General features: G+C 40.4%; 3 protein-coding genes across 7 annotated transcripts in view; 2 read left to right on the plus strand and 1 right to left on the minus strand.

The window, feature by feature from the left end:
• Positions 1–706, plus strand: part of LOC117513041 (RING finger protein 223) — a 36,248-nt gene extending 35,542 nt beyond the window's left edge. The window contains exon 5 of the mRNA XM_034173347.1: positions 696–706. The gene's annotated coding sequence lies outside the window, so the exon portion shown is untranslated. The remainder of the gene's footprint in view (positions 1–695) is intronic.
• Positions 707–10,985: 10,279 nt separating this feature from the next.
• Positions 10,986–13,515, plus strand: LOC117513043 (kinesin-like protein KIF20A). Its single transcript, XM_034173348.1, has one exon. The coding sequence runs from the start codon at positions 11,324–11,326 to the stop codon at positions 13,058–13,060; it is 1,737 nt and encodes a 578-aa protein (XP_034029239.1). The 5' UTR covers positions 10,986–11,323; the 3' UTR covers positions 13,061–13,515.
• A 2,078-nt stretch (positions 13,516–15,593) lies between these two features.
• Positions 15,594–26,165, minus strand: part of ptpn11b (protein tyrosine phosphatase non-receptor type 11b) — a 122,209-nt gene continuing 111,637 nt past the window's right edge. For 3 of the 5 annotated variants that reach the window (XM_034173350.1, XM_034173349.1, XM_034173353.1), the window contains exon 16: positions 15,594–16,162. In XM_034173350.1, the coding sequence (XP_034029241.1) occupies positions 16,117–16,162 (46 nt within the window). In that variant the 3' untranslated portion in view covers positions 15,594–16,116. The remainder of the gene's footprint in view (positions 16,163–26,165) is intronic. The other 2 variants (XM_034173354.1, XM_034173351.1) reach the window with 1 other exon arrangement.

The following is a 26,165-nucleotide window of genomic DNA, read 5'->3' on the forward strand; positions in this document are numbered from 1 at the left end:
TCTCCCTGATCTGAATTGGGAGCTGGTTCCACAGGAGAGGAGCCTGAAAGTTTGTGGAGTTTATTCTGGAAAATAAGGTTCAAGCCTGAAAATGATTCTCTTCACAGGAGCTTTAACTAAAATCTGCAGCATGATGAAGATTAGAGAGAACAAATTAAATGATCATAAATATACTCAACAAAAATATAAACGCAACACTTTTGGTTTTGCTCCCATTTTGTATGAGATGAACTCAAAGATCTAAAACTTTTTCCACATACACAATATCACCATTTCCCTCAAATATTGTTCACAAACCAGTCTAAATCTGTGATAGTGAGCACTTCTCCTTTGCTGAGATAATCCATCTCACCTCACAGGTGTGCCATACCAAGATGCTGATTAGACACCATGATTAGTGCACAGGTGTGCCTTAGACTGCCCACAATAAAAGGCCACTCTGAAAGGTGCAGTTTTATCACACAGCACAGTGCCACAGATGTCGCAAGATTTGAGGGAGCGTGAAATTGGCATGCTGACAGCAGGAATGTCAACCAGAGCTGTTGCTCGTGTATTGAATGTTCATTTCTCTACCATAAGCCATCTCCAAAGGTGTTTCAGAGAATTTGGCCGTACATCCAACCAGCCTCACAACCGCAGACCACGTGTAACCACACCAGCCCAGGACCTCCACATCCAGCATGTTCACCTCCAAGATCGTCTGAGACCAGCCACTCGGACAGCTGCTGAAACAATAGGTTTGCATAACCAAAGAATTTCTGCACAATCTGTCAGAAACCGTCTCAGGGAAGCTCATCTGCATGCTCGTCGTCCTCATCGGGGTCTCCACCTGACTCCAGTTCGTCGTCGTAACCGACTTGAGTGGGCAAATGCTCACATTCGCTGGCGTTTGGCACGTTGGAGAGGTGTTCTCTTCACGGATGATGCAAAGGAGATGTGTCGCACTGCATGAGGCAAATGGTGGTCACACCAGATACTGACTGGTATCCCCCCCAATAAAACAAAACTGTACCTTTCAGAGTGGCCTTTTATTGTGGGCAGTCTAAGGCACACCTGTGCACTAATCATGGTGTCTAATCAGCATCTTGATATGGCACACCTGTGAGGTGGGATGGATTATCTCAGCAAAGGAGAAGTGCTCACTATCACAGATTTAGACTGGTTTGTGAACAATATTTGAGGGAAATGGTGATATTGTGTATGTGGAAAAAGTTTTAGATCTTCGAGTTCATCTCATACAAAATGGGAGCAAAAAAAAGTGTTGCGTTTATATTTTTGTTGAGTGTATGTTTCAGCTGTAATCATTTAGAATTCTGACTTTCTTTGGACAATCGAAGCCTTTAATCCAACTTTGTGCTTTATGACTCATTAGTGAACAGCAGTTGCAACAAGCCCATGAGCTACTTTAGCTACTTTGCACATAGCATGCTAACCCAGCATGATTATTTTTATAAGCAAATTATGTGCACAATTTCAATGAATTATTCTGCAGAATTGTCTATAAGTGTGTGATTGTGTCTGTCTGTATGTGGCCCTGTGACAGTCCGGCATCCTGTCCAGGGTGAACCCGCCTCACACCTTGATTGCTGGGAGAGACTCGATTGGTGAGTGGGCCCCTCACATAGAATCCATAGTGCAAAATCTGGGATGTGTTTCATGAGATCTGTATGTTTCCTGTTATATGTTCAGTAAATGGGTGATTCTTTAACTACAGGCACTATTGGCCTTGTAAATGTAATTTCCACCACACCATTGCCTTACAATATAAAGCGCCTTGGGGCAACTGTTTGTTGTGATTTGGCGCTATATACATGTGCTCTGATGTCACTGTTTATCTCCATAGAAACTACCCAAACAATCTTTCATACAAACTGTTTAAAGGGACATTACAGTGTTGTGGTGGAAATTACGGCAATAGTGTGGGACAACTACATTTTGTTTAAAAAAATCACAACAGTTGTATGACATTGAATACCCCAATTATGTTTTGATTGTTTTACTGATATTTTATTCAGAGATATTTTAAAACATTAGAAAAAACATTTCTTTACCATTCATTTTTATCATTGAAGATCAAAAGTCTGGGTGTGGGACAAGCACAAAACAGCAATATTTGCATATAATGATGCTGAAAAAAGGTGAAAAAGTCATCATAGACTACTAGAACAAATTTCTTAACACACTTTCATTGTAAAGATAAGTATAAAAGTGTGAAATTTCCCCTTTTTTCTGTTTTTCATACAATATGATCAAAGGACATAAGTGCCCGTAGTCTAAGAATCACCCAGATATGTTCTGGTCTCACTGTTTTACAATCAATCAGCTTGCCGGTTTGTGTCGTGTAAATGTTTGGAGGCAGTTAGTTTCCATAAACTCATCTGAAGTAACTCAATCGAGGGCAGAGAGATCTGGTACCAAAGAGATCCCATGGGTTTATTTCAGGTCACCGGTTAGCATCCAGGATATGACAAACTTTCAGTTAAACCAACAGTGAAGTCGTTTATCTGTACACTAAGATAAAATAATAATAATTCTGGCAGCTGTGGATGCCGGGGGAATCCTGTAAAAATTACAGTGAATATGTAAATAGTTTTACATAAAATATATACATTTTACAGTGTAAACCTGTTGTAATTTTATTGTTTCTTTAGAAGTTAAAATCTCTGCAAAATTGTCACCTTTGCCTGACTGGTGGATTGCTGCAGAGATGGTTGTCCTTCTGGAAGGTTCTCTTCTCTCCACAAAGGAATGCTGGAGCTCAGATAGAGTGACCATTGGGTTCTTGGTCCCCCCCTCACTAAGGTTGTCCCCCCTGATCGCCCAGTTTAGACGGGCGGCCAGCTCTAGCAAGAGTCCTGGTGGATCTGAACTTCTTCCATTTACAGATAATGGAGGCCACTGTGCTCATTGGAACTTTCAAAGCAGCAGAAATGTTCCTGTACCCTTCACCAGATTTGTGCCTCGAGACAGACCATTCCTTTGACTTCATGCTTGTTTTGTGCTCTGACATGACTGCCAACTTTGGGACCTTCTATGTAGACAGGTGTGTGCCTTTCCAAACAAAACCTTTTTTATATTGTTATTATGGGGTATTGTGTGTAGAATGTTGAGGAATAAAATGAATTTCATCCATTCTGGGAAAAGGCTTTAACATAAAATGTGGACAAAGTGAAGTGCTGTGAATACTTTCTGGATGCTCTGTACTGATGATTATATATATATATATATATATATATATATATATATATATATATATATATATATGAGAGAATTGTGAGGCATCACTGTAAAGCACTATAACCATCTACAGAAGATGGAAAGCACAACAGAAATGCAGTTCATTTACTTTTTACAGAAACGACCACACTGCATGTAATGCGTTTGTAGATTTTTATTAAACTATGTGATAATAAACAAGTGATGTCATTTCTGGCAGCTTGTTGCATCTGCAGCTGTGTGTCCGGACAGAGTGAGTGCAAAAAGAAAAGGGCGGAGCTCCACTGGACAGTCAGTGTAATATTCCATCACTCACATCAGATGTATTGCAACCAAAGAGAGGAACAGTGAAAAACAAAGCATCAACATTACGTTCAAGTCAAGAACAAGCAGAAAAAAAACCCAACAAATACAGTATTCAAACTGCCGACTCCATTTACAGAATTGCTATGCAGCTTTCATTTATCAGTGACTTTACACCAATAAACATCAGAAATTTCACACAATATAAAATGTAAAATTAACAGTAAATTGTAAATGTACACTTTCAATCATGTCAGCAGAAAAGAACACAGACAGCAAATATCAAGTACATGAATGAAATCCATCCATCACCAGTGGAGATCCAAGCGGCCTGAGTCCAAAGTTTGAGCAGTTTCACGCTTTCAAGTATTAATGTTGTTCAACATATAACAGTGTGACGCATAGAGGCAAAGTGAAATAAAATACAAATCATATTTACCCTCAGTGCAAGATGGCTCACACATACACAAATAGAAATCACAAAAAAGTTATCTGACATTCATCGGAGACAGAAAAAGAAAAGGAAAACCAGAGGGACTGAAACATCTTCAAGGCTCCAATTTCAACGAAAAGTAATTTACCAGATCCAAACATTTCAAACATTCAGCCTCACTGAGTGACAAAAGTACCAAATGTGATAGATTTAATAAAATGTTGCTGTTATACACACACAGAACTTAACATTAACAAATATATTTACACCAAAAAAACCTTCAAAGCTGGCACCCAGATGATGAATGAGGACAAATTTATTAAAATCGTAATAGCGACACATTAATGCCTGAATTAATATCATGATACAGCTGCTGCTTGCACAAAAACTCCATTATTACTTTAATAGCCTGTCAAAGAGCTGAAGTACCAAATTACACTTCCTATCAATTTCATGAATATTTTGTGTGGACTTTTAAAAATTTCTGCTGATTTTAGAACTGCGTGCTGCAGAGTAAATGTCAATCATCTCTACTTTAAGGTACTCAATCATGGAGTTGAAGCTGCAGAAATATTCTGATTTCAGAGGCAAGCTAATGGAAAAGTGAGCACACAATAGAATCTGGACTTGTAGATGTTTGATCCATTAAGTTGTGGTTTCCAAATACACAGCAAGCGGTATCAATTCCTAAAAATACGCACATATGCAATACGTTATCAGCTAATTTTCGTGCTATATGCTTACAAAGTGCATTATGTAAGGTATTTGATGTACTGGTGCTTAGAAGAGAGCAACAGAAGCTCTGTACAAGTAATCAGTTTGGTTTCAAATGTAAACACTCTACAGCACTTTGTCAGATTTATTAAAAATATGGATATTAAGCAAAGAATGTGTATTTGGTATGGTAATGTTTTTTTCTGAGTGGTTTTCAGCCAGTAATGGTGTGAAGCAGGGTGGAGTCCTTAGCCCGACCTTGTTCTCTGTTTATCTAGATAGTATACTTACACAGCTAGAAGCTGGTGGGTCTGGCTGCTACGTCGGCAGTACATTCTGTGGAGCAGTAGGATACGCTGATGATGTCATTTTGTCACCTAGTCTGGCAGCTATGTGTCACATAATATCAATTTGTGAGCAATATGCTGAAAACGTTTGTATAAAATTCAATGATACCAAGAGTAAGAGTATCAATTTTCATGATGATTCTTTTGATTTAGCTTCTGATCCTGGGTATTTGGTTAATGGTGAGATGGTCAGCCACGTACAAATGTTAGATTATTTCGGGTACAAGATTAATGCCAACAGGAGTAATCCAGTGGTGCAGAATATTGTCAGTGATTTCAGTTGTAAATTTAATGCATTTGTTGGTGATTTAAATACAGTCAGCTCTGATGTTAAGGGTAAACTGTTCCTTACATACTGCACAAGTTTATATGGTAGTATATTTTGTAACTTAACTAGTAATAATCTTGATAATTGTGGTACTGCATGGAGAAAGGCGCAGAGACATCTTTTTAAATTACCATATACTACTCATAAGTTACTCCCTCATATTTGTAATATTCTTCCACATGATATTTGATACATACAAGGTTCATTAAACATATTATTGCAAGACTTGCACATGATAATCCTGTTGTACAGCATTTGTTTCAATGGTGTCTTGGGACTCAGTTGTCAAGAACTGGTTACAATTTGCTATACTTATGTCATTTATATGGTTTAGACCGGTTTCACATACAAAATATGAGTAAGGGTCATGTCAGAGCTTTAATACACAAGAGATTTGTGGAGTCAAGAAGCGAAGATGTTCAACAAGTTGTGCAAATCACAGAGCTGGTACAAATTAGGGACTCTGATTTTAATAATTTTTATTGTCAAGGGATGAAGTATGTGAGACAAAAATGTACCTATGTACTAAATAAGTTGTTACCTTTTAGTTATTAAGTTTTTAATTTGATTTGACCTTGTTTACTTTTAATTGTATATGTCTATTTTTGGACAAATAAAATGTTATATATACTCTAACAGTAGACGAAATATAATAGTACAAACGTTAATTAACATTACAAAAGAATGACGTTACAGTGCATTCAGAAAGTATTCATGTTGCTTCACCTTTCCCCACATTTTGTTACAGCCTTATTCCAAAAAGGAAATTAATTTTCCCCCTCAAAATTCTACTCACAACACCCCATAATGACAACAACTAACTAAGAAATCACATGTACGTAAGGATTCACAGCCTTTGCTCAAAACGTTGGCAGCAATTACATCCTCAAGTCTTCTTGAATATGATGCCACAAGCTTGGCGCACCTATCTTTGGATAGTGCCCATTCCTCTTTGCAGCACCTCTCAAGCTCCATCAGGTTGGATAACGAGTGTGCACAGGATGCACTTGAGCTCAAGTTTGAGCTTCATGGCAAAAGTTGTGAATACTTGTGTACAGGTGACTTCTTTGTTCATTTTTAATAAATTTGCCGAAAATCTCCAAAAAACGTTTTTCACATTGTCATTATGGGGTATTGTGTGTAGAATTTTGAGGAGAAAAATTAATTTAATCCATTTTGGAATACAGCTGTAACACTACAAAATATGGAAAGAGTTAAATGCTGTGAATACTTTGCGCCTATGAAATGCCTCTTCCAGTGTATCCACAGCAATAAATGGTTTGTATTGTAACTTTAAATGATCTAGCAAGCATAAAACAATTACAAAATGCAGACCATGACCATCACCAAAGTAAATTACACTACATCTAACATTCATTTATTTCTAAACCTACTTATTCCAATTAAGAGTCACAAGGACCATCCTAGTTGTAACTGGATGATAGGTGGGGTACTCCCTTTATATCAATCAATCAATCAATTTTTTTTTATCTAGCGCCAAATCACAGCAAACAGTTGCCCCAAGGCACTTTATATTGTAAGGCAAGGCCATACAATAATTATGTAAAACCCCAACGGTCAAAACGACCCCCTGTGAGCAAGCACTTGGCTACAGTGGGAAGGAAAAACTCCCTTTTAACAGGAAGAAACCTCCAGCAGAACCAGGCTCAGGGAGGGGCAGTCTTCTGCTGGGACTGGTTGGGGCTGAGGGAGAGAACCAGGAAAAAGACATGCTGTGGAGGGGAGCAGAGATCGATCACTAATGATTAAATGCAGAGTGGTGCATACAGAGCAAAAAGAGAAAGAAACAGTGCATCATGGGAACCCCCCAGCAGTCTACGTCTATAGCAGCATAACTAAGGGATGGTTCAGGGTCACCCGATCCAGCCCTAACTATAAGCTTTAGCAAAAAGGAAAGTTTTAAGCCTAATCTTAAAAGTAGAGAGGGTGTCTATAGGCTGAGGTTTATAGGCTGCCAGTCTGTCACAGGGCTGAAACCTGCAGTCATTTCTTTTACATCCATATGAAATATAATGCCTCTTTCATTCACATTTACTTTTTATCAAGGTGCACACCATGAACCACAAATGCATGGTTAAATTTGACAAAAGCTTGTGATGTTTCTTTGCCTGCCTTATCCGTGTGAAAGCACTGTGTTACCACCACCAGATGGCGGGCGCTTGCTGACATTCATGTTCTCAATAGTGGCACTGATTGTGGGTGGTGTCGCAGACCGAATGGTCCCCCGTAAAAATCAGTCCACCCTGCGTTTACTGTGCATGTGTCATTTCGGAGCGTTGGTAGTATTTTGCCGGTAGTAATTTGCCTCGTTTCTGCTTAAAACTGCACTCCAGTCATCTATCTCAGCAACAGATATCTGAGGCTTTTGTACAACAATCATTTCCACATAAATTCAGCATTATTTCATAAAATAAGATGGAGGAAGCGATCAGAGCACAGCAGCCATGACAAGCTGCTCCTGCTGCGTTCACTGTGCCTCCATCATTTCAAAGCATCACCGATTATCGGCTTAAAACTAACTTTAGAATGATTTAAGAGGTTTTACCTTGTAATCTAATGGTTAATAATCACATTATTCCCTTTGATTGCTTTGGGTGAAGAGAGTCCGTCTCAGATAAGCTGCTGTGGCCTGGAATGACACATGCACAGTGGAGGCAGGGCGGACCAAATTTTTTCTTGGGGGGGGTTCGGTCTTCAACACCAGTTCTAAATTTTTTTCCATTTGTGAACAGGAGTAAGCAAATAGTTTAAGAAAAACTCTTGACAGATATATTTCTGGAAGAAAACACGACATTCCATAAATATTTACTATATTACCCAGACTATATGTTGAACCACAGTATAAGACGCATCTGTTCAAAAATGCGTCATTAAGACAAAAATGCGTGTCACACCATACACTATTTCTTTTTAAAACGTGTTAGTGCATCATGCAACAAGATATACAAATTATTTAATCAGTGCATTATTTATGTATTTATAACTCAAACACCACATTTCCAAGGAGAAGCTAACAGGTGAATTTATGTATTATATAAGGCACAGGTCAAGAGTAAACTACTTCTTGTTGCCACTGGTCAGACCAAAAACAAAAAATAAATCTACTGCGAGCTTAGCATGTTCCCCTCATTAAATGTAATTATATATATTTTTTAAAACATAGTCTTGCTGTCCTCTTCATTGCTGTTCTGGTTGTCCCACAAAGTCAAAAAAGGGGAGTTTCAAGCAGTATGAAGGTTAATCCCTCTTTTTATTCAAGTGTGGTCTTTCAGTTTGAGAACATAGTTTATTAATTTCACTTGTTCTCCCACACTTAATACAGTATTTTAAAAAATACAGGTCATTTCAAACTATGAGCAGCAGGACCAGCAAAACAAGTTTAAAAATGCAATTTATAATCTGAAAAATATGGTAATATACTTAAAAATAGATTGAGCACTGTTAAAGTTGAAAAAAAACTATCATATTACAAAAGGAATAACAAATGCAGTATTTCATTCCTTTTCTATACCCGCTTACTCTAGTCAAGGGGGCCTGGAGCCCATCCCAGCAGTCAAAGGTGCTGGGTACATGGACAGAAAGTCAGTCTGTCGCAGGGACACAGACAAACTCAATCACACACATGGTCAATTTAAAGTCACTAATTCAGCAAACCTGCATCTCCTTGGAAGAAGGAGGACACCAGAGCACCTGGAGAGAACTCATGTAAACACGAGGAGAACACGCAAACTCCACACAGAAAGAACCAGGTGGGAAGCGATCCCAGGACCTTCATGGTGTGAGGCAAAAATGCTAACCACTAAGCCACCGTGCCAACCCTGCAGTATTTCAGCAACAACAAATTACATTTCAAATTTCACCAATATATCTGCACTCGTATCAGAATATATTTTGTTGTTTATCCTGCATGCTAAAAATAGAAAATCTGGCAGACAGTGCAGAAGGGTCGCCATTATACTACACTAACATCTTCCTTATCACATCAATGATGTTGGCTTACACGCTATCATCAAGCCTGGATTATGACCATCTTCTAAATTACTTTTTGAAGACAAATCTATTCTTCAATCTCAGGCAGATGGCCATCTGGCCCACTGTAATCCCCATTTTCCCCCTTGTCTCCTTGTGATGATCTCCTCTGACAGATGTTGAAGCATATCAGATCTGCTGAATAGTGAGTACAGCCAGTCAAACAAAGCCAGGACGCAGCAGTTGGCCAAACTCGACACACCGTTACGAATCCTCACCACTAGTTTCTTGCTCAAATGGTTCATCTGAAGAAAAAAGTGTTTGTGGTGCTTAAACAGCATTTCTCCCACAATAATGTTCATTAATGAAAACATCTATATTACACAATCATAGCATTACTGACAACAATGACTGTTACACTGACTTTCATGTCCCAATAACGACGACAGCAAAACAGCCCAATTACAACAGGATAAATCATTACAGGGGTCATATTATCCATTTTTCAACAAGTTAATGCAGTTCTTTAAAACAACTTGAAGCTACAGTGTATATGATTTAGTGGTGTTTGTAGCACGCACATGCACACACGCACACAGAACCTTATCCCAAAACTGAGTACAACTCCAATTCCAATGAAGTTGGGACGTATGTTTACCACTGTCCCAGCTTTTTTGAAACATGTTGCAGGCATCCATTTCAAAATGAGCAAATATTTGCACAAAACAATAAAGTTTATCATTTTAAACATTAAACATCTTGTATTTGTGGTGTATTCAATTGAATATAGTTTGAAGAGGATTTGCAAATCATTGTATTCTGTTTTTATTTACATTTAACACAACGTCCCAACTTCATTGGAATTGGGGTTGTAAATTCATTTTCCCCTCAAAATTCTACATGAAAAAGTTTTTTTTTTTCTTTATTTTTGTACATAAGAAATCACATGTACCCAAGTATTCACACCTTTTGCTCAATACTTTGTTGATGCATCTTTGGCAGCAATTCCAGCCTCAGGTCTTCTTGAATATGATGCCACAAGCTTGGTGCACCTATCTTTGGACGGTTTGGTTCATTCCTCTTTGCAGCACCTCTCAAGCTCCATCAGGTTGGATGGGGAGGGTCGTGCACAGCCATTTTCAGATCTCTCCAGAGATGTTCAATCGGATTCAGGTCTGGGCTCTGGCTGGGCCACTCAAGGACATTCACAGAGTTGTCCTGAAGCCAATCCTTTGATATCTTGGCTGTCTACTTAGGGTCATTGTCCTGCTGAAAGATGAACCATTGCCCCAATCTGAGGTCAACAGTGCTGTGGAGCAGGTTTTCATCCAGGATGTCTCTGTACATTGCTGCATTCATAATTCCCTCAATCCTGACTAGTCTCCCAGTTCCTGCTGCTGAAAAACATCTCCACAGCATGATGCTGCCACCACCATGCTTCACTGTAGGGGTGGTGCCCAATTTTCATCAAACATCACGCTTGATATTCAGGCCAAAGAGTTCAATCTTTGTCTCATCAGACCAGAGAATTTTGTTTCTCATGGTCTTAGAGTCCTTCAGGTGCCTTTTGGCAAACTCCAGGTGGGCTGCCATGTGCCTTTTACTAAGGAGTGGCTTCTGTCTGGCTACTCTGGTATACAGACCTGATTGGTGGATTGCTGCAGAGATTGTTGTTCTTCTGGAAGGTTCTCCTTTCTCCACAGAGGAATGCTATAGTGCAGCAGATAACTGAAACAATCCTGCAAAATGGTGATATAAGCACCAAAGTTGACACAAGTACTCCTTACACATTACTCTTCTGAAAAAAACAACTAGTCACTTGAATTTTCAATAGGCTCCAATTTTGGTAAAAAGTGATGCAAATTATTGGTTAAGCTAATAGGATTAATAAATGGAATAGTTTTGACTGTGCTGAATGTTTGGTCTCCAAAGTATAGGTCAAACATGTGACATATGTTACCCAGAGGAATTTGAAATCAGGCAGAGGTAAAAATGGCACTGTCTTTGTCCTCTCCATGTGGATGTCACTCTGAGGAGGAGGATTCAATGGCTGTGTTTGAGTCTACTGCAGCAGAGCACAGAGACCCAGCGAGACTCTGTCTATCTGAAATCTCTATCATTTCCCCGGTTCTGGACACCCAGCCTTCTGTTATAAAACCGGAAGTGCTGGTGAAGCCTGCAGTAACCAGACCAGGAAGCAGTGAGGAGGGGAGCAGTGAGAAAGTGAAGGTTTATCTACGTGTCCAACCACTTATTGAAGCGGAGCTGGAGAGGGGAGAAGAACAGGGTTGTGTGGTTGTCCAAGATGAAGAGACGTTGCTTCTTAAACCTCAAAAGGACTCTCAGAACTTGAGGACAGCTGAGAGAAGCATCACCCAGAGCATGCACAAGTTCACTTTCTCAAAGATCTTTGGGCCAGAAACAACACAGCAACAGTTTTATGAGGAAACAATGAAGACGATGGTGAAAGATGTTCTTAAAGGAGAAAACAGACTTCTCTACACTTACAGTGTCACCAATTCAGGAAACACCTACACCATTCAGGGTAGTGGTCGACAGGCTGACCTCCTGCCCAGAGCTTTGGTGTCTCTATTTAGGAAGCTGCAGGGTCGCCTTTATGGTGCCATGGATCTGAAGCCTGTGATGTTTCAGGATGTCAGAAAACTGAATCCCGGTGAAGTCAGAGCAGAGGAAATTCGCAGGAACTCTCTGCTCAAGGTGGATGAGACATCTCGTCGAAGTGGCACCAACATAGCCTCGGACAGCGGCACTGGAGGACTTTCCTCCACCAGTAACATAGCCACGCAGCTTGAGGATGCTGACAGTATTTGTTTGGAGCCTGACAGCCTTTCTCACAGTGGAGGAGAAGACCTGGAGGAAGGTGTTCAGTTTTCGGTCTGGGTGTCCTATGAGATTTACAATAAATTCTTGTATGACCTGCTGGAAACTCTGCCCTACATGCAGCCCAGGAAATGGATCAAACTTCGGCTTAGTGATGACAAGCAGGGCAACCCCTACGTGAGAGGCCTTACCTGGATCCAGGTTTGCAATGCAGAAGAAGCTTGGAGGATTCTGAGGGCAGGACGTCGGAACCAGAGCTTCGCCTGCACTCACCTCAACCAAAACTCCAGCCGTAGCCATAGCATTTTTTCCAATCGTATCCTGCACATCTGTCCAGAGGCAGACCCCAGTCAGGCCATACACATCAACGAACTGACTGTGTGTGACCTGGCCGAATCAGAGCGCTGCAAAGAGCACCGCAATGGTGAGAGGATGAAGGAGGCCAACAACATTAACACTTCCCTCTTAACGCTGGGATGCTGCATCACTGCTCTGAGGAACAATCATACTAACAGGTCTCGGCCCCCTCAAGTGGTGCCCTTCAGGGACAGTGAACTGACTCGGGTTTTGCAGAGTTTCTTTTGCGGCCAAGGAAGCTCCAACATGGTGGTGAACATCAACCTGTGTGCCTCCATCTATGATGAGACTCTCCAAGCCCTCAAATTCTTTGCTATTGCTACTCAGCACGTGCACGGCCCATCAACAAAGACCAGAGTGGCTTACAGCCTGTGTCTGCTCCGCGAGCAGACAGCAAAGTCTAACAGCAGTACGGTGATGGAGGAGGAAGAGGAGGAGAGTGACGAAGATGATGATGGTGATATCACATTGTTAAATACTCAGGCATTGCTGCAGGCCATAGATGTCCTGAAGAGAGAGATACAGCGTTAGCGGGAAGAAAAAGAAGTTCTGCAGGAAAATGTGAGGGAGCAGGTGGTGTCTGAGGTGATGGAGGTCATCAATGAAATGCAGGAAGGCTTCAGAGAGAGCATGGAGGCAGAGAGGGCTCTCATGGAAGAGAGGATGGAGAACAAATCTCAGATCCTGCAGAAGCACCTCAAGAAGTTCTACAGCCAGGAGGTCAAGACTCCTGCAAGTAAACTCAAAGGTTTTGTTCGCACCGGGCATGCAGCTCCACCTGCCACTACTGATTGCAGAGCTCACAAACAGAAAGTTGTAAACCCAACTGGTGCTCCTCCAAGAGTGATCAGTAGTACATTAATACTGAAAAAGAACACAAAAATAGATGTGGATTTGACAGCGATGAATTCCCAGACAAACATAGTAAAATTTGGGAAAACCAAGTTCCATCTTCCTGTCCATCAGGCTAAGAAGAAGCCTGCAGCCAGACCACAGGACTGAAGCATGCTCCATTCCCTCCCCCCACCCCCCTCCTACGACATTATTACAGTAAACAAATAATTGTGGACTAATTGCTGTCTGAGGTAACTGGAGTGTAAACATACACAAAGTATATCTCATCTCATTACTCATTACATGATAACTAAGCACGATACATGGTCCAAACTATTCCTTTTTAAAACCCTGTTAACTCAACTAATAATATGCATCATTTTTCTTTACCAAAATTGATGCAACTAACTTTTGACCCCTGTACAAACTGAAACTGACCTTTGTCACCATTTTTGCTGTTTTTACCCTATAACTCCTGAACATTCAGTCATAGATGGTCCAAACTATACCTTTTTTGGAATTGTTATGATCAGACAAATAATATAGTGGAGTTTTGATTGGAGCATCTTTTAATTCTGTGTAATTATTTAATTGACCCCTATCTGGCCTGCCTACTGAAAATTCAAGTGTCTAGTCTGTTTTTTCAAAAAAGTAATGTCTAAGGAGTATTTGTGCTGAATTTGATGCTTGTATCACCAATTGCAGGATTTTGCTCTAAATATTCTCTTAGCTGCTGCACTATCGAGCTCTGACACAGTGACCATCAGGTTCTTGGTCACCTCCCTGACTAAGGCCCTTCTTTCCCAATCGCTCAGTTTAGACAGGAAGCTAGCGCTAGGAAGAGTCCTGGTGGAACAGAACTTCTTCCATTTATAGATAATGGAGGCCACTGTGCTCATTGGGACCTTTAAAGCATCAGTAATGTTTCTGTAGCCTTCCCCAGATTTGTACCTCAAGACAATCCTGTCTTAGAGGTCTACAGACAATTCCTTTGACTTCATGCTTGGTTTGTGTTCTGACATACACCGTCAACTGTAGACAGGTGTGTGCTTTTCCAAATCATGTCTAATCAACTGAATTTACCCCAGGTGGACACCAAGTAAGCTGTAGAAACATCTCAAGGATGATCAGTGGAAACTGGATGCACCTGAGCTCAATTTCTGAGCTTCATGTCAAAGGCTGTGAGTACTTACATACATGTGATTTCTTAGTTTAGTTTATTATTTTATTTTTTTAATAAATTTGCAAAAACCTAAAAAAAGTTTTTGTGTGTAGAATTTTGAGAAAAAAATGAATGTCATACACTTTGGAATAAGGCCGTAACATAAAATATGGATAATGTGCAGTGTGAATACTTTCTGGATGCACTGTATAACTAAATATAGCATTCTTATCTATCTGTTCACTGGTGTATAATTACATCTAACAATGAATCAAGGAGTTTTCATAAGCTTAGAATGCACCATTTATATCTACATGGCCCCCTCACGGAAACCGCCATGTTGCCATGTTGACACAGAAGCCCAAAAGGGACATACTTTCTCTGCCTTTTCCATTTGGCAGCGCAGCTAGAAGACTGAAGAGAAGAAAAATCAATGGTTGCCCCTCTATACACAGTCTACTGGTTGGTTGTGCAGGTTATCAAATGTGGCAACCCTCATTTTTGTGAAATGGAGGATCATACATATTGCTTATCACAAGAGAAAACAAGGAAGCATAAATCCCCATTTTCAAAGAAGCAAAAATGTGAACGGAAACATCATGCCCAGCAATGACACAATGCAACCTGCAGCCTCACCACCAGATGGCGCTAAATCCTACACACTGTAGCTTTTAAGTTTGTCATCACAAACACCAATAAGACACAGAGGTGGGGCATCTTAAAAATCACCCATTTTTACATCAAAAAGGAACAACCCGTTTCTGTGCCTGTCATTTTAAATGGAAAGGAACTGCTGTTGGCCCCCACTGACTTTGGAAAGCGGAAGTCCCTCATTTCTCCCCCACAGACAGCTGCAAAGTGTGCAGACACCTCAATGGGCATGTCTCAGAGAAGGTAGGAATCCAGATATGGATGCCTGTGACATATGTCACAGAAGTCAAGACTGACTTAAATTACTTGAATTTTTACACACACAAACAGAAGTGTGAGACTTTGAGGATGTGTAGCCAGAGTGACACCTCTCACAATATGATCTGTGTGATCGTAAGTTAAAATGTTGGTTTTTTCCCCCTGATGGAGAAGTACAATGTGCCTAAACAGGGTATGTAACTGCCTGTGCCATCACCCAGAACAACCACCACAACTGGAGGGAGATGTAGAAGCAAAAACAGTCTTTGGTTCAAGTTCAAATGCAAGCCAGCAAAAAGAGACAAAGTCAGAAAGCAAACAGAGTGACTACAGGTGACGAATAGAGGAACACCTTAGCTCTGAGCCCTTCTTGGGTCCCATAGAACTCTGTTCAGTTCAGCCCATGTTAAACATTCCACACAACAAGGAAAAAACTTGTTGCTTCTGAACTCAGCTTAGGAAAGAAGTATAGACAAGGCACTTCAAGTGGATAAGAGAAGGAGAGCTTTGAGACACCAGAGTATAGAGTGGAAAGAAGGTGGGTGATAGAGTGATTAGAGAATCCGTCTCTTCCTGGGTGTTTGGCTCCAAACAGAGAGATGCAGCAGGACAGATGTCAGCTCCCTCACCAGCAGCCCAGGCAGGATCCACCAGTTTGAGGTGCGCAGTCACACCACCACACTTAGTCCTCCCCTAACGGATTTTCAGCCACCGATGAAGTGACACCCCTGAAGCACATACAGACAAATTCAGTGGACAGCAGGTATCGCTTTTTCAACTATAAACACACTGAAGTAATTCATCAATTCATCATCAATTTTATTTATATAGCGCCAAATCACAACAAACAGTTGCCCCAAGGCGCTTTATATTGTAAGGCAAGGCCATACAATAATTACGTAAAAACCCCAACGGTCAAAACAACCCCCTGTGAGCAAGCACTTGGCGACAGTGGGAAGGAAAAACTCCCTTTTAACAGGAAGAAACCTCCAGCAGAACCAGGCTCAGGGAGACAAGACCTTTCTAATTTTAGAGATATTGCGTAAATGCAAAAAAGCAGTCCTACATATTTGTTTAATATTTAATACTTTAATCATATCTTAGATCTTGTTCTGACTTATGGTATGGAAATAGAAGACTTAACAGTATTCCCTGAAAACTCCCTTCTGTCTGATCATTTCTTAATAACATTTACATTTACTCTGATGGACTACCCAGCAGTGGGGAATAAGTTTCATTACACTAGAAGTCTTTCAGAAAGCGCTGTAACTAGGTTTAAGGATATGATTCCTTCTTTATGTTCTCTAATGCCATATACCAACACAGTGCAGAGTAGCTACCTAAACTCTGTAAGGGAGATAGAGTATCTCGTCAATAGTTTTACATCCTCATTGAAGACAACTTTGGATGCTGTAGCTCCTCTAAAAAAGAGAGCTTTAAATCAGAAGTGCCTGACTCCATGGTATAACTCACAAACTCGTAGCTTAAAGCAGATAACCCGTAGTTGGAGAGGAAATGGCGTCTCACTAATTTAGAAGATCTTCACTTAGCCTGGAAAAAGAGTCTGTTGCTCTATAAAAAGCCCTCCGTAAAGCTAGGACATCTTTCTACTCATCACTAATTGAAGAAAATAAGAACAACCCCAGGTTTCTTTTCAGCACTGTAGCCAGGCTGACAAGAGTCAGAGCTCTATTGAGCTGAGTATTCCATTAACTTTAACTAGTAATGACTTCATGACTTTCTGTTAAGGATTTATATATATATATATATATGTTATCACTGTTAAACATTTGTACCTTTTGTCTTCTTTCTGAAGGAGACGGTGTTGTGCTGTTTTGCACTTCACCCTGAGAACGTACGTGTTATTCAACCTTGTTTTAGCTTTGTCTTCTTTCTCATGAGAACGGAGATGTGCTGTTTTGCACCTGTCTTAATGCAATCCTGAGAATTCAATTTTGTTTTAGCACTCTGGGGTCAATCTGAACTGGGAATGAAGGACTGGATGTACTTATTGTTATAACATAACTTTGTTTTCGTAGCCGCTAACGACTGGGAGTAAAAGAACTGAAGGTTGAATTTTGACTGATTGTGATGCTTAGTGTTCCAGGCAGATGCAAAACAGCTGATAACTGCAACAGACGAACGAGATGTGCTGACCTGAAGTGTTCTTCCTTACAGCTGCACTTGACGTATGCGTTTATGTTATGGGAAGAAACTTGTCTTGCGTCATTACCCCACCCTTAGGACAAGTTTCTTGTTTATGTGATGAGGGCGTCTCTTAATAAAAGAGCGGAAAAGCAGGCCAGACTTTAGTGTAGCCTTGGTGTACAGCCTGGCCGCACTCCGCGCGTAATATTTGACTTTCTGTCTCACTGGTGTTTCTTGACTCTGTTTGTCTTGTTAAAGGTTTTAAAAATGTTTGGAGGAGAAAATACCCAACACTTTCTTTGCTAACAAAATTTTAACTATTAGAGAAAAAATTACTTATAACCATCCCAAAGACGTATCGTTATCTTTGGCTGCTTTCAGTGATGCCGGTATTTGGTTAGACTCTTTCTCTCCGATTGTTCTGTCTGAGTTATTTTCATTAGTTACTTCATCCAAACCATCAACATGTTTATTAGACCCCATTCCTACCAGGCTGCTCAAGGAAGCCCTACCATTATTTAATGCTTCGATCTTAAATATGATCAATCTATCTTTGTTAGTTGGCTATGTACCACAGGCTTTTAAGGTGGCAGTAATTAAACCATTACTTAAAAAGCCATCACTTGACCCAGCTATCTTAGCTAATTATAGGCCAATCTCCAACCTTCCTTTTCTCTCAAAAATTCTTGAAAGGGTAGTTGTAAAACAGCTAACTGATCATCTGCAGAGGAATGGTCTATTTGAAGAGTTTCAGTCAGGTTTTAGAATTCATCATAGTACAGAAACAGCATTAGTGAAGGTTACAAATGATCTTCTTATGGCCTCGGACAGTGGACTCATCTCTGTGCTTGTTTCTGTTAGACCTCAGTGCTGCTTTGATACTGTTGACCATAAAATTTTATTACAGAGATTAGAGCATGCCATAGGTATTAAAGGCACTGCGCTGCAGTGGTTTGAATCATATTTGTCTAATAGATTACAATTTGTTCATGTAAATGGGGAATCTTCTTCACAGACTAAAGTTAATTATGGAGTTCCACAAGGTTCTGTGCTAGGACCAATTTTATTCACTTTATACATGCTTCCCTTAGGCAGTATTATTAGACGGTATTGCTTAAATTTTCATTGTTACGCAGATGATACCCAGCTTTATCTATCCATGAAGCCAGAGGACACACACCAATTAGCTAAACTGCAGGATTGTCTTACAGACATAAAGACATGGATGACCTCTAATTTCCTGCTTTTAAACTCAGATAAAACTGAGCCCCACAAATCTTAGAACATGGTGTCTAACCAGATCTTACTCTGGATGGCATTACCCTGACCTCTAGTAATACTGTGAGAAATCTTGGAGTCATTTTTGATCAGGATATGTCATTCAAAGCGCATATTAACACAATATGTAGGACTGCTTTTTTGCATTTACGCAATATCTCTAAAATCAGAAAGGTCTTGTCTCAGAGTGATGCTGAAAAACTAATTCATAGCATTTATTTCCTCTAGGCTGGACTATTGTAATTCATTATTATCAGGTTGTCCTAAAGTTCCCTAAAAAGCCTTCAGTTAATTCAAATGCTGCAGCTAGAGTACTGACGGGGACTAGAAGGAGAGAGCATATCCACCCCTATTGGCCTCTCTTCATTGGCTTCCGGTTAATTCTAGAATAGAATTTAAAATTCTTCTTCTTACTTATAAGGTTTGAATAATCAGGTCCCATCTTATCTTAGGGACCTCGTAGTACCATATCACCCCAATAGAGCGCTTCGCTCTCAGACTGCAGGCTTACTTGTAGTTCCTAGGGTTTGTAAGAGTAGAATGGGAGGCAGAGCCTTCAGCTTTCAGGCCCCTCTCCTGTGGAACCAGCTCCCAATTCAGATCAGGGAGACAGACACCCTCTCTACTTTTAAGATTAGCTTAAAACTTTCCTTTTGCTAAAGCTTATAGTTAGGGCTGGATCAGGTGACCCTGAACCATCCCTTAGTTATGCTGCTATAGATGTAGACTGCTGGGGGGTTCCCATGATGCACTGTTTCTTTCTCTTTTTGCTCTGTATGCACCACTCTGCATTTAATCATTAGTGATTGATCTCTGCTCCCCTCCACAGCATGTCTTTTTCCTGGTGCTCTCCCTCAGCCCCAACCAGTCCCAGCAGAAGACTGCCCCTCCCTAAGCCTGGTTCTGCTGGAGGTTTCTTCCTGTTAAAAGGGAGTTTTTCCTTCCACTGTAGCCAAGTGCTTGCTCACAGGGGGTCGTTTTGACCGTTGGGGTTTTACATAATTATTGTATGGCCTTGCCTTACAATATAAAGCGCCTTGGGGCAACTGTTTGTTGTGATTTGGCGCTATATAAAAAAATTGATTGATTGATTGAACATGCGCACTGAATGACATATCCTGATCAAAAATGACTCCAAGATTTCTCACAGTATTACTAGAGGTCTGAAAATTGAGTTCAGATGAATCCCCATTTACATGAACAAATTGTAATCTATTAGATAAATATGATTCAAACCACCGCAGCGCAGTGCCTTTAATACCTACGGCATGCTCTAATCTCTGTAATAAAATTTTATGGTCAACAGTATGAAAAGCAGCACTGAGGTCTAACAGAACAAGCACAGAGTCCACTATCTGAGGCCATAAGAAGATCATTTGTAACCTTCACTAATGCTGTTTCTGTACTATGATGAATTCTAAAACCTGACTGAAACTCTTCAAATAGACCATTCCTCTGCAGATGATCAGTTAGCTGTTTTACAACTACCCTTTCAAGAATCTGCCACCTGCTGGATGGTTAATGGATGCTGAATGCATGATGGTAAATTAGAAAAAGTTGTGGTTTGTCTGCTACTGAAGGGGTCTGCTACGGTGTTGGGCTTGAGTACAGAAGATCATGGGGTCAAATTCCCGCCTGACTGGAAAATCACAAAGGGCCCTTGGGCAAAGTCTTTAATCCCCTATTGCTCCCGGTGTGTAGTGAGTGTCTTGTATGGCAGCAAAGTGACATCGGGGTGAATGTGAGGCATAATTGTAAAGCGCTTTGAGCGTCTGATACAGATGGAAAAGCGCTATATAAATGCAGTCCATTTACCATTTGCTACCTGCTGAATACTGGGCACACCGTGTGCTTCTCTGTGTGCTCCACCAAAAGGCATCTGTGTTCACTAACTTACAAGTTATGCAAACAACAGTGAGAAAAAACATGAGACCCACCACATGGTCAAATACAGGATGAAACATACAACCCCAATTCCAGTGAAGTTGGGACGTTGTGTAAAAATGTAAATAAAAACAGAATACAATTATTTGCAAATCCTCTTCAACCTATAAATTCCTTGCAATTGAACATTGAGAAACATTGTTCTTAAACTGTTGGACTATTTTTTCATGCAGTTGTTCACAAAGTGGTGATCCTCGCCCCATCTTTGCTTGTGAATGGCTGAGCCTTTTGGGGATGCTCCTTTTATACCCAATCATCACACTCACCTGTTTCCAATTAACCTGTTCACCTGTGGAATGTTCCAAACAGGTGTTCTCTGAGCATTCATCAACTTTCCCAGTCTTTTGTTGCCACTGTCCCAGCTTTTTTTGAAACGCGTTGCAGGCATCCAATTCAACATGAGCAAATATTTGCACAAAAACAATAAAGTTTATCAGTTTGAACATTAAATATCTTGTTTTTGTGGTGTATTCAATTGAATATAGATTGAACAGGATTTGAAAATCATTGTATTCTGTTTTATTTACATTTTACACAACATCCCAACTTCACTGGAATTGGGGTTGTACAACAAAATGGGAAAGTAAAACCTGACAGAGTGGATACAGCATGTGGTGGTGACACCCAAACATTTCATTGGTATTACAAATTAGTGATGCCATGTTTTGAAACCTGATGTACAAGGTCTGTTAGAAAACTAACCGACCTTTTTATTTTTTGCAAAAACTATATGGATTTGAATCATGTGTGATTGCATCAGCCAAGCTTGAACCTTCGTGCGCATGCGTGAGTTTTTTTCACGCCTATCGGTTGCGTCATTCGCCTGTGAGCACGCTTTGAGTGAGCAGTGGTCCACCCCCCTCGTCGTTTTTTTTATTGTGAGGAAAATGTCTGAATGATTTGGAGCTTTGCTGCATCAAATTTTTCCAGAAACTGTGAGAGACAGCCAGGTGGAAACCATTCGGAAGATTCAGACAGCTTTCAGGGACGATTCTATGGGGATCACACAGATTAAGGAGTGTTACAACCGGTTTAAAGACGGTGCACAATGGCAGAGGGCGCGCCACGCTCCGAGCGGCGATCGACAGGCTGAAACAACCAGATCATTTCCAAACTGAACGCTGTGTTGATCCGGGACGTCGTCTGACTACTACAGAAATGGCAGAAGAGGTGGACATAGCACTTTTTCGGCACATTTCACTGTTACAGGAGTTTTTGTCATGGAAAGAGGAGCGGAGGAATTCGCCACGGAGCTGCTAATGGCGCGGGACAAAAGCACCTCCGTGTTGGTCTCACAGGACATGTTATAACATGCCCAGCTCTAGCACCATTCGGAAGATTCAGACGGCTTTCGGTGGCTTTTCAGTCGTGTGACTATCCAAGAAATCGTGGACGAGCTGGGCATGCCACAACATGTCCTGTGAGGCTTCATCACGGCATTGCTTTTTGTCCCGCGCCATTAGCGGCTCCATCCCAATGCGCGAATTCCTCCGCACATCTTTTCATGACAAAAACTCCCGTAACAGTGGAATGTGCCGAAAAAGTGATATGTCCACCTCTTCTGCCATTTCTGTAGTAGTCAGACGATGTCCCGGATCAACACAGCGTTCAGTTTGGAAATGATCTGGTTGTTTCAGCCTGTCGATCGCCGCTCCGCCATTGTGCGCCGTCTTTAAACCGGTTGTAACACTCCTTAATCTGTGTGATCCCCATAGAATCATCCCTGAAAGCTGTCTGAATCTTCAGAATGGTTTCCACCTGGCTGTCTCTCACAGTTTCTGGAAAAATTTGATGCAGCAAAGCTCCAAATCGATCAACATCCACAGGACTAATGTTGTTGAGCTTCACGCGCAGTGCACAGTCCGATGAGTTTTCTGAAATCAGTTCGATTAATATTTCTCAAATTTGGTACCAACACTCCTCAGTAGGATTAAGAGTTGGGCTACCCATCTGCAGACCTGGGTTTGATTCCTGGTCATGCTACCTGTGTCTGTGGACAAAACACTTCACCTGTATTGTCCCAGTCCACCCAGCTGTAAATGGGCAGGGGACGTAATCTGTGATGGACTGGCATCTACTGTGGGCACAGTTCCGATAATCTGATAACATAATTATCGAAGATAATGTTTTCATTATGAGATTATCTTTTTAGGCAACTTTAAAAACCATTATCGGACTAATTATCTTCCGATACATTTTTGTCCGATAACGTTTAGACAGATAACATAGTAAACAAAGATGAACAGTGACAAACACTTTTAAAAATTAATTTAAAATTAGTTGAGCACCTACCTGTTAAAAGTTTCCTAACAGATGCATAGTCCTACACTCTGCAAACACAAGACAGCTGCTTCCATAAGAAACAACTCTATCCTCTGCAGGCAAAAGAGAACTGGTATCACAAAAAAAAAAAAAAAAAATAATAATAATTTACTTTAACACCATACTGATATGCTGGCAATATCACCCAAGTCATCCAGAGGCATACATTTTTAACTTATGGTTCAAATTTTAACCAAACTAATGTTGGACAAGTTATTTAAAATTACTGTCATGTCTGACGTTTTATAAAGTGAAAATATCAGATATATGTTTTAGTTTTAAGTAATGTGCTAATTTTAAGGTTTTAGTGAGCACATGCTGTGCCCAGCAGTGCATTATGGGTAGGATAGGGTAATCTCAGTATGTTCACGACAGGACAAATGCATTTCAGACACACTCTTCAGGCTCTACGGACAGCAACATTAAACTCTAGTGCCTAAAACTCTTGTGAATATATTCTCTGGGTTTACAGACGTTATTGTATTTGCCTTTGTTAAATTCCACGCATCTTAAATGTAGCAGACACGGATTATCTGGGATTTTGTTTTGGCAAGGTTTTCAGGCCTCTGCTGCCATCTACTGGCCAGTAGTGTTCATGGCAGTATTTGCCCTAAGTACTAAGCATCTGGGCACCAGTAGATGGCAGTGTTCTATTTATTTTGACCCTGGTTATATCAGATGATTGTCAAATCAACTTTTGGCTTTGCAAATGGCTTTTTTTTTTTTTTTTTTTTTTTTTTTACAAATTAAGTTTAAAAACAAAACAACAACAAAAAAATTACAAGACAGCTCTGCGGTGTTTGCACATGCACAGTGCGAGTGGTTGGACGCTTGTAGCTCTTCAGCAGCAGGATACCCTCACGACGGCCGACCAGAATAACATCAAAAGGTTTGATTTTCATTCGACCATATGATCGGCGATCAGGAGGTGGTCGTGAGATGTTAAACGCAGCTTGTTACTCCATTTACACTACACGATGCAGGACGCGCGATTAACCTGAAACTCAGTCCAAACAAATTCTCGCACGAATGAAAAATCATCCTAAAAAGGGCCAAAACTCGCACAGTGTAAAGCCAACATTTATGTGTCAAAACAAAATTGAGTGCACATTTTACAACATCAAACGTGTGCACGGCACAATATAATAAAATGAGCGCACATTCTCTCCACATGCAAAACATTTTGCAATGACACTTCCAGGGCTCCGTAAAAATGCCTGTTTTTACAAATAAAAAATGTAATATTTTACAAAAACACATTTATCTGTAAACACCAACACACATCACATTAACGTGTTGGTTTACATAATGAATGAACCAATCAGTGTTTAGCAGAGGCACTTTTACCCAGAATCCTTTGCGATCTGTCTGTTACAAAACCTCAGAATTAGTGCATTATTCAACATTAAAAGATATATGTTATATTTTAACTTTGTACAAATGACAGAATTGACATTAATGGAGTAATTCTATTGGTATTAATGTTATTTATAAATCAAAACCATAATCAGCATGACTATTTCCAAGACCTCCGCCTGACCGGAGCGTTGTGATTGATAGAGAGCTGGGCTTTATGTCTGCTCTCAGGGTGCCTCTGTGCTGGAAGCTGTGTAATAAACAAGAGCTGCCAGCAGGGGGCAGGATGTTCAAAGACAAAAGTGTGGCCTTATTGTTTGGGTCTGTTGTCACTTTTAATATTACTAGAAACTATTGTGCTGTTAAAACTCCAATTCAGTTTATTAGTGGTTACAAATGTACCAGAGACAATATTGGAATTTATTAGTTATCGGTTATCTGTAACTTCCGATACATTTTTGGGTGGTTTATCATTTTATCTTTATCAAAGATAACTTTTCAGTTATCTGATTATCTGTTATCAAAGTAAATTTTTTGGTTATCTGTGCCACCACTGCCTCTTCAAGTATTTTGACATATCCAAACTGATCCATGATACCTGGTATGCGATATATAGGCCCAACACCATAGTAGGAGGGACATGCCCATATCATGATGCTTGCACCACCATGCTTCACTGTCTTCACTGTGAACTGTGGCTTGAATTCAGAGTTTGGGGGTCGTCTCACAAACTGTCTGCAGCCCTTGGACCCAAAGAAGAATTTTACTCTCATCAGTCCACAAAATATTCCTCCATTTCTCTTTAGGCCAGTTGATGTGTTCGTTGGCAAATTGTAACCTCTTCTGCACATGTCTTTTATTTAACAGAGGGACTTTGCGGGGGATTCTTGCAAATAAATTAGCTTCACACAGGCGTCTTCTAACTGTCACAGCACTTACAGGTAACTCCAGACTGTCTTTGATCATCCTGGAGCTGATCAATGGGTGAGCCTTTGCCATTCTGGTTATTCTTCTATCCATTTTGATGGTTGTTTTCTGTTTTCTTCCACGTGTCTCTGTTGTTTTTTTTGTCCATTTTAAAGCAATGGAGATCATTGTAGATGAACAGCCTATAATTATTTGCACCTGTGTATACGTTTTCCCGTCTCCAATCAGCTTTTTAATCAAACTATGCTGTTCTTCTGAACAATGTCTTGAACGTCCCATTTTCCTCAGGCTTTCAAAGAGAAAAGCATGTTCAACAGGTGCTGGCTTCATCCTTAAATAGGGGACACCTGATTCACACCTGTTTGTTCCACAAAACTGACGAACTCACTGACTGAATGCCACACTACTATTATTGTGAACACCGCCTTTTCTACTTTTTTTTTTTTTTTACTAATAGCCCAATTTCATAGCCTTAAGAGTGTGCATATCATGAATGCTTGGTCTTGTTGGATTTGTGAGAATCTACTGAATCTACTGGTACCTTGTTTCCCATGTAACAATAAGAAATATACTCACATAGCACTATTATTATTCTGAACACTACTGTACATCCAGAGAAAGCTTTTCCAGCCACTGGGATTTGATTATGTATCCACAGAAATATCCAACAAAAAGTTTCAAGTCCAAATGATCATGTTCTGTCTCAGCACAACAACAAACACACAAAGCACAGCTCGGCTCACATATACAGTCTGC

This window comes from Thalassophryne amazonica, chromosome 6 (genome assembly GCF_902500255.1).
Source record: "Thalassophryne amazonica chromosome 6, fThaAma1.1, whole genome shotgun sequence".
NCBI lineage: Eukaryota > Metazoa > Chordata > Actinopteri > Batrachoidiformes > Batrachoididae > Thalassophryne > Thalassophryne amazonica.

Excerpts from the sequence above, each read along its gene's own strand:
- LOC117513043 (XM_034173348.1), top strand. The coding sequence starts at position 11,324 with ATGGCACTGTCTTTGTCCTCTCCATGTGGATGTCACTCTGAGGAGGAG.